Source organism: Manis pentadactyla, chromosome 12 (assembly GCF_030020395.1).
Source record: "Manis pentadactyla isolate mManPen7 chromosome 12, mManPen7.hap1, whole genome shotgun sequence".
Lineage (NCBI taxonomy): Eukaryota > Metazoa > Chordata > Mammalia > Pholidota > Manidae > Manis > Manis pentadactyla.
In genome coordinates, this window is record NC_080030.1 from 105,972,128 (window position 1) to 105,985,739 (window position 13,612).

Genomic DNA, 13,612 nt, shown 5'->3' on the forward strand with positions numbered 1-13,612 from the left:
AAAGGCAGTGCCAGGTCTTAGCCTTTCTCCAAACAGCCTCCTACCTGCCATTTCACTGTGAAATTGCTGCATTAGTGTACAGAATTCATTTATATTCCTGGAATATTTCCAGGCGGTTTTACATTCATTACCTCATTCATCTCCATAGCATAATATCTTTATATCATTTATTTAATTAAATTTATCAAGGAAAATATAATCCCAGGGTAGACAGTTTTTCAGTCAGGCGTAACTGGATTAAAACCCCAGCTCCTCCGCGATTCAGTTGTGTGACCTGGAGTCACCTCCGTAGGCCCCGCTAAACCTCATATTCTCAACGAGGAAGAGGAAATAAATTCAAAAATGACTAAAAATTGACCACTATTCCGACCCCAAAAGAAAAACTCAGTAGTCATTACTTAAAAATAAACACTTGGAATTAAAAATAATAAAGCAAGCAGGTAAAAAAAAAAATCCATAGCTTTCCTACATGCCAGTCATAACCAGCTAGAAAATATGAGAGCAACCTTGTTTAGAACAGAAGCAAACTTAATAATGATACTAAGGAATGCACTTCCTATGAAATGGGCATCTGTGTGAAGAAAGCTCTAACATTTTTCGAAGGAATCTTAAAAACAAAACAGGAACAACAAACATAACCTGGGTAACTGGAAACACGCATCATAGCCCTCGATGGGAAGACTGAGTATTTCAAAGGTGCAAATAATCCCAGAGGAAATCTATAAACTTAATACTCCTCCAATCAAAATCCAAGTGACATTTTTAGGGAATTTGACAACATCATGCTAAGCTCATCTGGAAGAATAAGCACATAAGGAGAGTCACTCCATTTCTGATAATAAAACGAAGAACTTGCACCACAGGGCTCTCAACAAGCCCTCCTCCCTCCTGTGGACAATCACCCTGACTTTTATGGTAATCATTTTATCTTTCTTTGCTCATTTTCCACCTTAATATGCACCCGCAATTAATACAACATAAATTCTTTTGTGTCTGACTTCTTTCCCTTGACATTATATTTGTGAGATTATCCTCTGGTTATTTTTATTGACTTTTGGCCAAATTCTACTGTGTTCAAAGAAAGCACTTTGTATGATTTCAACCTTTTAAAATTTGTTGAGAAAGCATTATGGCCTAAATGTTTTCCTTAAATGATTTTTTAGTGTTCTGTATATGACTGAGAGGAAGGTGTATTTTGTAGCCATTGGGTGTGATATGCTAAATATGCTTACTAAAGTCATTTTTTAGTCATATTGTTCAAATGTATACATTTACTGATTTTTTTGAGCCTTTTTTTCCCTACCAGTGGCAGAAAAGGTCTGTTAAAATATTCCTCTATGACTGTAGCTTTATTTTACTAGTATTTCTGTTCATTTTAGCTCTCTGCATTTTGAAATTACGCTGTTTACTGAGTGAAGATTAGCTTAAAATAAGTCATCCCTATGCTTCTCATGGAGCAAAGCCATTACTTTTATCGCTTCCTTTGAAAATCAGTGGTATTAACTATGTTTCATAGAGAGTGTTTTGTAAGTATTCTAACAGGCGCTAAAAAGTGCTTTTATACTTTATGAAACACTAAGGGCTTAGCATTCAACAATGGTAACAAGTGTAAAATGTGGGTCCCTTTCCGGGACTGAGTGGGTACAGAAGGCTGCTGCTCTCCCTGGCCTGCCACCTGCCTGCCCTCCCACTGGGCACGCGGGGATGGACAGAACACAGGCTCGGGAGCTCCCCGGACCTGGGAATGAGCCTTTCTGTGCTGCGGCATCAGGAGAGCTAACTGGCCTCACCAGCGTCCATTTCTGGGCCATCACTATGTGTGCTCCTCACAAGCTGCTGAGAAGTCTGAATGAAATATCTGCATTCGTAGCTCGCAACCTGGCTCACAGAAAATGCTAAATAACCAAGAGTTACTGCTATTCCAAATAATCCCAGAAACCTTCAAATGACAAAATAAGCCAAACGTGCCTTAACTGCACAATTTTTTGCTAATAGTGAACTTTAAAATCTAATTTCCATGCCTCAAGGCACACCACTATTTTCCAAGAAAAAGCCCTTTAGTCACTAATTTCAAAATTAGTGAAAATATTAATTTTGTCACTATTATTTTACTTCAAAATTCATGTTTGGCTTATTTTTTACTGTGTTTTGATGTTCCAAATCTTTTTGTTTTCTTTGCATTCCCACTCTGAAACATAACGACATTTTCTAATAACTCTCTGCCTCTCACAGGAGCCCTCCTCCCCGGTTGGACTAGCAAATTTGAATGCTCAGATGAATTTGATGAACTTTGGATACCTCATTCGTTTTAAAGCTTTTTGAATTCTTATCTCCCCTTTTCCACTCCACCCCCAAAAGATTCCCAGCCCACCAGGCATGAGCCATGGGTCTCAGGTTCCCAGACACAAGAGGTCATCTGCCTTCTATTAGCCAGCAACAGTTAAATGAACAATTTAAGTGTCTGACAAATACTGAGTTGCCTTTTATCATTATGTGTTAGCATGTTGTGAGCATTAATTTTGTATGCAGGAGAAAGCCAGTTTTCATTAATGACATGAAGGATTTAAAAGGGAGACATGGTGAGTGCTGAGAACTTAATCAGTCTAAAATGATCCAACTTTCACAAAAAAGGGAAAAACAGGGAGAGGGGTTAGTGAAAGTCTGGATGGAATACAGGATAAGTAGATATTCCTTCATAAACATCAGCATGTGAGCACCATGCACCTTTCCCCCCATATGAACCTTCCTCTCTAAATCCTTCATAAAATGCGAGGACATAAACAAAGTCCACTTCAGGCCAATTTTAAGGATGGCTACATTAAGGCAGAACGGTGTCAGGTTCCTGCCAAGGATTTTAGACACACATATTTCTTTTCACCTGAAAATTGCCTCCTAAGGATTCTATTTAAAAACGTCTGATAGAATTTTAAATTCATTCAGAATAGGGCCAAATGGCCAGTGTCTCCTCTGCTGGTGATTCTCCTATTAAACAGGAATAAAGGATCTGATCTTCCACAGAAAAATAAAGGAACTGAAGAAAACAGAGAGGAAAGAAAGGAGGTTAGAGTTTTCAAATTCCAGAGGTGTCCTGCTTCTGAGCTCCATTCACCCCGGAACTGCCCTGGCAGCCGCGCAGCTCCTGTCCAGCAGGGGGCAGCACTGTGGCGGGGATGGGGGCACAGCGGGGCACTGATACGTGCCTGCTTCCTAACTAAATGCAACGTTTACACAACCCTGCATTTTAAGCTGAAACTTACATATGCTCGTTGACAGACAACCGAAGTGACCAGATTTAAATTTTAAAGAAATTGTCTCTTCTACTTTTCCAATACAAATATTAAAGATACATCACACTAAGTTCAATAGGTATAAAATTATGTTGAAAACTATCACTTGCATGTTTAGGGTATAAATTAAGTTTTAATTAAATTTTTAAAAGCCCACATATGTGCAAGAAGAGATGGCTCTAAGGCCTGATATTTAACTGTAATGTAGAAAATAAGTGAAAATCTATTCTACGTCTAGTCTTCATGATGCAACTTGGTAATATATTCAAGATATAATTATTTACAGACGAATGTAGGAAACAAAGTATGTGTATAGTTCAAAAGAAACAGTCTTGATTTAGAAAAGTACAGAAAGTATAACTAAGAAAATCCAGACCCAAATCATTTTCTTGCAAGGTTTGGGACAATTCAGTGCAGCTAATCTGCAGGCATGAGTCACTTTAGGAATCCCAGGAGTCAAGGCTCAGCCGTCTTTTCTACTGCAGAACTAATCAAATGCCATGCCAGTCTGGTGTCCTGAGTAACACCCTGATACCTGTTCATTTTTTATTTTAAACAAGGCACAGAAAAAGAGAAGCAGAAATCTTCTGCTCAGACAGTACACAGGACAGGAAACATGGTCTGTACCTATTCATCATCCTCAGAGTTTAATATAGGAAAAATTGACTTTTAAAAAATTAGGAGGCCAGAAGGTGAAAACTCAACACATTCACAAAAAAATTAAGCTACTGATGGTGGGTGGCTTATAAAGCAGGGACCCTTTAGCACAAGGATCCCTAAGGGGCAAAGAATCCATTCACAACAAGCTAATGTCCACCTGCTATGAGTCTGTGTTAAAGAAAAAAATTACTCTGACATTTGTTAAAATGGTAAAGAAAATTTTTATTCAGGACAATTGCAAGGTGGCAAGACTATCACAATAAGGCACAGAGATCAGTCTTAACTCCAAATACAGAAAAGAGAGCTGGGGATTTATCGCTAATGAGCAGAATTGGGTGTTGCGGGGAGGATGAATAAATGAAGAGAAGATCAGAGTAGGGGGATGCTTACTAACTGACCTAACAGTGCTCTTGGTGAAGGCAGGTCAAGGAAATAATCTGTCACCCATCAGGCTCTGGTGCTGGGAGCCCTGCAGAGAGCAGGACAGAGGTCCCTGATTGTGCAGCTCACAAATGTGCACACAAAGTGTGTGAGGGGGTTTTTTTTTTTTGGTATGTTGAGAAAGGGAAATCAGAATAGAGGAAGAGAGGAAGGGCTGCAAAGGGAAAAGGGAAGCATGACAACTTCTAGGGCAGAAATCCCTCTTCCCCCAAAGAAGGAAGATAGCACCTTAGAACCTGGCTCTGGCAGCCAGTGCAGAAGGGGGTGCAGACTTCTTTGGAGGGGGCCTGCTGAGTATACAAACTTCCAGTGCCCAGATGACAGGCCTAGTGCCGTTTTCCACACAGTGGCGACCAAGGTGTGCCAGGGGAGCTGCCGCTTGGTGCAGGGAAGGACAGGGGCAGCCGCCGGCATCCAGGGCAGGTCCTGTGGGAGGGCTCTGGCTCACTGCCCCTAACAGCTGCGCTCCCAGCACTGTGCATGGACATGGCGGACACGAGGACCTCCAGAGAGAGGCAAGGGCTCACAGACACGACAGGAGGGACGTCCCGCTCACGCGCGCAGGAAGATGGTCGGCAGGTCAGAGAACAGAAACCGACGCGTATGTGACAAAGGAATCTGGTTGTGTGGGGAACTTTGTTAGCTCGAGATTCTCAGGTTTTTTTCCATCCTGTACTTGTCTACTCCTGTTTCCCTGTGCATCATCTTTTTAGATGATGTTAAATAACCACTGGCCAGTTTTTTTTTTTTGCCTTTTATGCTTCTCTTTTCAAAATGCATGGGGACAGGCTTTCCGGGGAGATGAGGATAACAGGAAAGTGGGTAAAGTGCTACCGAAGTGGAACTGTTTCATTTTCCAGACAGGTAATCTAGTGGCTCCTCATACAGAAAGGATTAATTCACATGGAAATGCTGATAATCCCCCTCGCCTTTCAGGTAAAAAAGATTAAAATCAAAGCAGAAAGGCTTTAGGCTATCAAAATGGGTATAAATCTCTGCCAATATTATGTTAAATATTGCATGACATTGGATTTAATTTTCACCACCATCTATTTAGGCTTAACTCACCTCATAGTTAACTAGCACATGTAGCATTTGAGTTAAATGTTAATTCTTCTCCCCCTTAGTTTAAAAAGGATAATAAAAATGGGGGAGTGGGTAAAGAAGCAACAAGAAATAGATCCCAGCAGTAGTCATATAAACTGGGCTGTAAACCCCCTGAATTCTCAATTGTCAGCCTGAAAACGAAACCTTGGACTGTCAACAATAAGCCTGCAAGATCAGACAGTTCCCCTCAGAGCCTCCCACCAGAGGCTCCCCGAAGGTCAACGGAAGGACTCCTTTCTGATTAAGAATCAGGTTCTGCCAGGACAAGTCACTACCGAGATCTGGGTTTGGAGCAGCTTCGACACCGAGGATGAACGCTCCTTACAGGGCATCCTCACACCAGTGCACGGTGCTACCTGACACAAAAGGGTGGTGCTTCCAGAGATCCCCTTTCCAGTCAAGAAGGGAAAAAGGAAGAGGGGACACTTGAGAAACCGTACCAGAAACCCTGCTAAGCCTGTTTCCATGCATTATCATGGTTCCCCCAAATTCCTCACAAGGCAGATTTACTACCTTCCCATCTGCAGTAGTGGAGATATTAAGAGAAAGAAAACTTTCCCATCTCAGGGTCACCAGTTATTAGTGGTAGAGCTGAGATTCAATTCAAATCTAATTTGAGAGTATTACTGTTATTGTCCCAATATGGCCAACTGTTATTAATAGGAATTATTAAACATTTTTTAACAATCACAATCTCCATCAGCTTTATCTCCCTTGTTATTAACTAAATACACTTACTCAGCCTTCAACATTGTCTTCACACATGGCACTTGACACAGTCATAATTATATCCCTGACTTATAATGAACCAGCAATCAATTAAAAAAACAAAAAGACCCCACACAGTATTTCTAATCATGCCCTACACAATTAACTTGGGAACGCATGGGTGGCAACCCACATCCACTTGATCTCTTTGCTATTGGCCAGTCGATGCAACTGCCAAGAGCTTTCAAAATCCCAGGATTGCCATTCAAAAGAATAACTATGGTGAAGTTTATGTTATCCACAAATTTAATACTAGGAAAGCAATAATTAGAAAAAGATGACAGACCCAGCGCCACTCCCAGAATTTCGCAGCTGCCGTGGAGAAGGCTCTCCAAGCTCCTGCCAATCCACCAGTGCAAAACACAACAGCTTCAAATCCACCCATTACTCACGTCTAATTCTGCTTTGTCTACAGGATGTTACACAATTTTCTAAATGCCTCAGTGAATTTCAAACACCAGTCAGTTTTGTAACCTTATTACAAATGAAACCAGGTTCGTACTGTCAGACTCGTTCTATTCCTCTCTGTGTGGTTTTCCACGAGCTCACTGTGATGTGTTTTTGACGTGTCAACTCAGCTAGGCCAGCGCCCCATGGTAATCATGCACCCACTGATCTAGGTGTTGTTGTGAAGGTGTAGCTGTGATTAAAGACCATACTCAGGTGACTTTAGGTGAAGGCGCTTATCCTACATAATGTAGGTCTGATTCAATCCGCTGAAAAGGTTTCTAGCAGAGCTGAGGCCTCCCTGAAGGAGAAATGCCACCTGTGGAAGGCAGCTTCGGCCTGTGCCTGCCCTTGCAGATGGCCCGCCTTACTGACTTCAGACTCACCTCGCCAGCCCCACCATCTCGTAAGCCTATTCCTTGCAGTAAATCTCTTCTCTACCACTGGTTCTGCTTCTCCGGTTAAAACTTGGCAGGTACCTTCCCAAATCACCAATACCTCACAAAGACCAAATACCTAGGAATAACTTTAACAAGAAATACATGGTTCCTAAAAACCTCAGAGAGATAAATTTATAGGTTTACACACAGGCATAGTTAAACATGCAGCTGGAACTAGTGCTCAGATCATGACAGGATAATCTTAAAATTCCTCCAGAAGAGTAAAACAAGAGAACAATTGGGAAAATACAAATTTCTAACACTGACTGAGCGTTACCCTGTGCTGCGCTCTTCACTAGGAACCACCTAGGAAGACAACTGTCAGGTAGTTGAAGGAAGGAACGCATTGGGAGGGAGGGTCAGGACCGGGCGTATTTTGTATGCAGGCTCTTCCATTCTGAATGCATCTCAGCCACGCAGGGTTACCTAGCAGCTCCCGTTTTCTTCTTCATGCTCACTGGTGTTGCAATGCAAGGATAAATCGGGGGATAAGGATAGAAGGTGTAAAACTAAAGAAAAGGACCAAGCGGTTCAGTAGAAAACAGGGGGCTTTGTCAAGTTCTGCTAGGACTTGTGAGCTTCACTCAGAATATGACTATTATTACAGTCACACAGCAACAACATTTAGTATAATGCATATGTGGATGACATTTTCTTCTCTGTATTTGGACTAAATTAAGCAATTTGTGTTTTTTAATTTGTTAATGTGCATCATTTAATAACAAGCCTGCCTAATAAAGATATAATGAGATAATACATAGAAAATGAAACCAGCTTTTTCTGGGGGAAGAGCAGTGAGTGCACCTGGAATTTTTAGTAAACTGGAGGAAGGCAAAGTCCTTCCCACCACCTCAGGCTCACCCAGGAACACTGAGCAGGGTAACAGTGCCGTAAACAACTGCCACTGTTGTGTTCCGATTCAGTCTCCAAATGTTTGCTCAGTTCGGTGCAGACCCAGGCTTGCAACTCATATTAACAATTTTTGGGTGGTGTTTTGCTCCGGTCCAAAAATGTGAAAACTGATGTGGTTGACACAGATATCTTTCAACTTCAAAGTGGGTTTATCTTTTTTTTTTTTTTAAAAAAGACAGCTTTAGTAAATGGATATATATTTAATATTAGAATAAAGGTTGCTGACTTCATCCTTCTGTGTGACTGGTGCTCTGTAGTATTAATATCAGGATGCAGGTGTTGTTCAAAGAAACTTAAGCATGATGCAATCAATGCCCAGTCAATAATAAAATTTTTACATATTTTCTTATCATAATGTGGTATAGATTAGATGCCAACAATGAGGTAATCTAATGAGTAATTAGAAATACACTCAAATTGTATAGTTTGAGAATCTGTGTCCCCAGAACATGGCATAATTAGTTCAGTGCCCTTTTTTGGCTGCCAGCATATCCCCGCTAGAGTTTTTGGGTCTGGGAATTTTCAGCATAATGGATTGTGCAGTTGAAAAGCTTTTATGGTTGATAATGCGGCTAGTCTAATATAGCTGCTGCAAGAGAATAACATTTAAAACGAGTCATCTCCGGAATCTGCAACTATGCTTGCGATCATGATGTATGAGGCTTCAGGAAGCACAATCAGGCTCTTCCTGTGCGTGTGGCTCAGAGCTGTGACTACCTGCTGACCTGGTAAATTCCCACTGATATCCTATCACTTGCCCGGGACAGTTTGCACCGTTACACCTAGACACTTACAATGCTTCACAGACCAGAAGGCCAGCTTCTCCTTAACACCCTTCACCTGCAGTATTCATAGAATATTTTCATTCATATGCAAAAAATATGGTTAACCTCAATTTACACAGAAAACGCTAAAAGCCAACAAATAGCTTCATTCAATTTTTCTTCCTATCATGGAACAATACTGAAAGGAAAAAAAATCATATGAACTGAGATGACGTGGTTGAATGGAAAAAGGTTTCTTGGGAAATCAATTAGAAGACTAAAATAATTGCTTTTTAATGGAACTTTCTGGAATAATTACCTGTGTTTGAAAGATAACTTACCAGTAATACCATTGGATTCCTGCTGTAGGTCACAGTACCAGAGTCGGTTTACTGGGTCACATCCCTCCCTTATCGATAGTAAGACGTAGCGACCATCGTCGGATAACTACAAAGGAAATAAAAATGGCGCAGGGGCTGGTTAGGACATGTTTTTGGTGAGAGCATCGTTAAGTAAAAGGTAAAGCTTAACCTCATATGCAGTATCTGTGCCCCAAACAGATGATCGGATAAAGTTAAAAAAAAAAGTTGTCAAAATAATGTTCTCAATTTTAACTTATTTCACTCTTTGTTTACTTATATTTATCCATAAAACAGTGAAGTATTTAAGTAGAAAATTTAACAGACATAATTAAATGTCATGACTCAGTGTGATTTTTATTTCAAGTCTATTTGTCACTGAAAAGATATGCAATCTGTCATTTTGAATATTAATATTCCTGACTTTGAATTTGTGTTATGGGTTACGTATTTTAAAAGAATTTCACTTGTGGCTCATACCGGTCACATTAACAAGCAGCTCTGTATGCATATCTTCAGTCATTGCTTTTGAGGTACCACAAGATGTCAGGGGACAAAGGCCTGTGCTTCTGTGGATTTCTTTTATAGTATTTAAAAGAAGAATCTTCAGTAGCAAAAAGAAGGTTTGATAAAAAGCTAATGCAACAAACAATATATTTTGGTTTTGAGTTGCCAAAATTGATCAAGTGGCATCTAAATCCAACTAACTTTTTTCATTCAACATAATTAAAAAAATTAATCCATGCTGATATATATACACATTTACTTCACTTAACTGCTATATAGTACTCCAATCTGGAAATATGCCACAATTAATTGCCACAACTGATAAACATTTAGATTATTTCTATTTCCTTTCTATTACAAGCAATACTTTAGACAAATTCTTGAACTTGTGTATTTGTGGCCTTGTAATTGTGTCCCAGGGTTTATAACTAGAAGTAAAATTGTAAAATTTCTCACTGGTAGGCTATGTACATACTCAACTTTATTAGATATTGCCAAATTATTTTAAGAGATTGTACTAATTTATACTCTTATATTTCAGCAGTGTGACAGTTCCTGTTTTTCCACCTCCTACAATGATGATTAGTTTTGTGTGTCTTGGCTAGGTCACCGTACCTAGATATTTGGTCAAAGATTATTCTGGATGTTTCTGTGAAGGTATTTTTTGAATGAGATTAACGTTTAAATTGGTGGGCTCTGAGTAAGGCAGATTATCCTCCATGATGTGGGTGAGCCTCATCCAATCAGCTGACGGCCTTAATAGAAAAACACTGCTATTGCTTGCCTTTCCCAAGCAAGAAGGAATTTTGCCAACAGACTGCTTTTGGACTCAAACTGAAACTAAGGGGTTCCGGCCTTATGGCCTGCCCTGAAGACTTTGGTCTTGTCAAGCTTGCATAATCACGTCAGCCAATTCTTTAAAAATAAACCTTTCCTTCTATTCATATCAACATATTCTGATGGTTCTGTTTCTCTGGAGAATCCTAACACACTTGCCAACCTTTTCTTTCATTTGTTCAACCAAGAAATATTTGCTTGGTGGCTATCAGGTACAAGACATTTTTCTAGGTCTTAACATGACATCAGTGAACAAATCAGGGAAAAATGTCACATTCCAGTGGAGGAGACAAACACACAACTATGCACTATGTAGTGTATGATAAAATGATAGATGCCATGGAGAACACGAACGGGTCTGGGCAAGGGAGACAGGATGTGTGCGGAGGGACAATGGTTTTAAATACAGCAGTCGAGGTAGGCCTCATTAAGAAGGCATTTTACCATTATCTCTGGACTCACACTGTCATCTTTTTCTCTACGTAACTTCTCTGGCTGCTTTTAAGTTTTTCTTATTATCTTTGGTTTCCTGAGAATTGGTTATAATGGGCTTTGCTGAAATAGCCTGTTTGAGACTTGCTGAGCACCTTAGATCTGTAGATTTGCCTATTTTATTAAATTCATAACATTTTTGGCCATTTTTTCCTCATTAATACTTTTTGTGTCCCCTTGCCCTACTGTAGGACTTCAAATACACAGTGTTAGATCACTTGGTAAATGGTCCCACAGGTCAGTAAGGCTGTTCATTTTGCTTTCAATTTTTTTTCTCTTTGTGGTTTATAGTTTCAATAGCCCTGTCTTCAAATTCACTGATACTTCCTTTTATAAGCATCTGAACTGATGTTAAGCCCACCCAGCAAATTTTTCAATTCAGATAGTTTATTTTTCCACCTCTAGAAGAATATTTGGTTTGTCTTTATATTGTCTATTTCTTTATTCATTACATTAATGTTTTCTAAAAGCCTTTCAAAAGTATTTTCGTAATAGCTTTTAAAAAGTCCTTGTTTACTAAGTCAACTACCTGCCATTTCTGAATCTGTTTTATTGACTAATTTTACTCCTGGTTATAAGCCACAGTTTTCTGCTGCTTTACACATCTAGTAATTTTTAATTGGATTCTGAACATTTGGCATGCGGTCTGGGTTTTGTTTTTGGTGTTTTGTGGGGTATTTTTTAGGTCTTCTTTTAAAAAGTTTTGAGGCAGTTAATTTGATCCACTTGATCCACTTAAGGCTTGTCTTCAAGCTCTGCTGGGTCAAGTCCACAGCCCTCCAGCTACGGCCTGGACTCTCTGGGGTCTTGCTGAATACCCTGGGTGTTCACAAAGTCTTTCCACTTTGGTCGGAATGTGAAAAATCTCCCAGATTTGTTAAACCTTGGTAATTGTTGGCTCACAGCTCCCTGGTAGTCATTGGCTTGAATCATGGGGTCTCACCCTATGCACACACTGTGTAATAGTCACCCAGACATGAGGGGACACAAAGGCAGATCTCTGGGACTCTGAGTGGGTAGTACCCCTACTTTTGACACTCTGCCTATAAATTCCAGTGGCTTCAGTTGTCCTGAATTCCAATCTCTGGATCCTAGTTCAGTGAGACTGCAATGCTCTGTGGGCTCACCTCCCTGCGCCAGGGTCCAGAAAATGCCTCTAGGCAAGAAGCTGGAGTAACCCCAGGACTCGACTTTTTCACAGACGACAGTCCTGCAATGCCTATTGACCAATATTACTTTCATATAACTTTGCATACTTTTCTAGCTGTTTATGGCTGGTGGGCTAGTCCAGTACCAGTTATACGTCATGGCTAGAAGTAAATTTTGTCATTGTATATATATATTATTTCAACTCACTTTTAATTCTTTGTTAGATAATTACATTTTCAGGGTATACCATTGTGTTTGCTTTAAGAAAAAGCATAGGAGGGGCGGAAGATGGCGGCGTGAGTAGAGCAGCGGAAATCTCCTCCCAAAACAACATATATCTATGAAAATATAACAAAGACAACCCTTCCTAGAATAAAGACCAGAGGACACAGGACAATATCCAGACCACATCCGCACCTGAGAGAACCCAGCGCCTCGCGAAGGGGGTAAGATACAAGCCCCGGCCCCGCGGGAGCCGAGCGCCCCTCCCCCCCAGCTCCCGGCGGGAGAAGAATAGGCAGAGCGGGAGGGAGACGGAGCCCAGGGCTGCCGAACACCCAGCCCCCGCCATCCGGGCCAGAGTGCAGGGCGCTCGATACTGGGAAAACAGGGCAGCAAGAACAGTGAGCAGGCACTGGAGGCTGGGCGACAGAGGACATAAGAAAAGCGCGCGACCATTTTTTTTTTTCTTTTTTGCTGTTTTGTTTTGGCGAGCGCTTTTTGGAAGTCTTAAAGGGACAGGGACCCCAATACTAGGGAAACAGGGCAGCAAGACCGGTGAGCAGAGGCCTGAGGCTGGCACCGGAGAATAAAGAAAAACGAACGACCAGCTTTTTTTTTTTTTTTTAATTAAAAATTTTTTTTTTTTTTTTTTTTTTTTTTTTTTTGGTGGGCGTTGTTTTGTTTTGGCGGGTGCTTTTTGGAAGTCTTAAAGGGGCAGGGCGGGCCACTTAATCCAGAGGTAGGGAATCCGGGATCTCTGGGCACCCTAACCCCTGGGCTGCAGGGAGCAGGGAGGCCCCTTACGGAGATAAATAGCCTCCCAGCAGCTCCTGCTCCAACGCGACTCCACCATTTTGGAGTAGCTGCCCGAGCCAGGCCACGCCCACAGCAACAGCGGAGATTAACTCCATAGCAGCCGGGCAGGAAGCAGAAGCCCTGTCTGCACGCAGCTGCGCAGCACAAGCCACTAGAGGGCACTGTTCTCCCAGGAGAGGAGGGCCACAAACCAACAAGAAGGGAAGTCCTTCCAGCCGTCACTCGTCTCAGCTCTGCAAACTATTCCTATCACCATGAAAAGGCAAAGCTACAGGCAGACAAAGATCACAGAGACAACACCAGAGAAGGAGACACACCTAACCAGTCTCCCTGAAAAAGAATTCAAAATAAGAATCATAAACATGCTGACAGAGATGCAGAGAAATACGCAAGAGAAATGGGAT

At 41.1% G+C, this 13,612-nt stretch overlaps 1 protein-coding gene across 2 annotated transcripts in view; it reads right to left on the reverse strand.

The window, feature by feature from the left end:
• PREP (prolyl endopeptidase) overlaps positions 1-13,612 on the reverse strand; it is a 109,412-nt gene that overhangs the window by 47,812 nt on the left and 47,988 nt on the right. For both annotated transcript variants that reach the window (XM_057489454.1, XM_036902866.2), the window contains exon 7: positions 9,168-9,273. In XM_057489454.1, the coding sequence (XP_057345437.1) occupies positions 9,168-9,273 (106 nt within the window). The remainder of the gene's footprint in view (positions 1-9,167; positions 9,274-13,612) is intronic.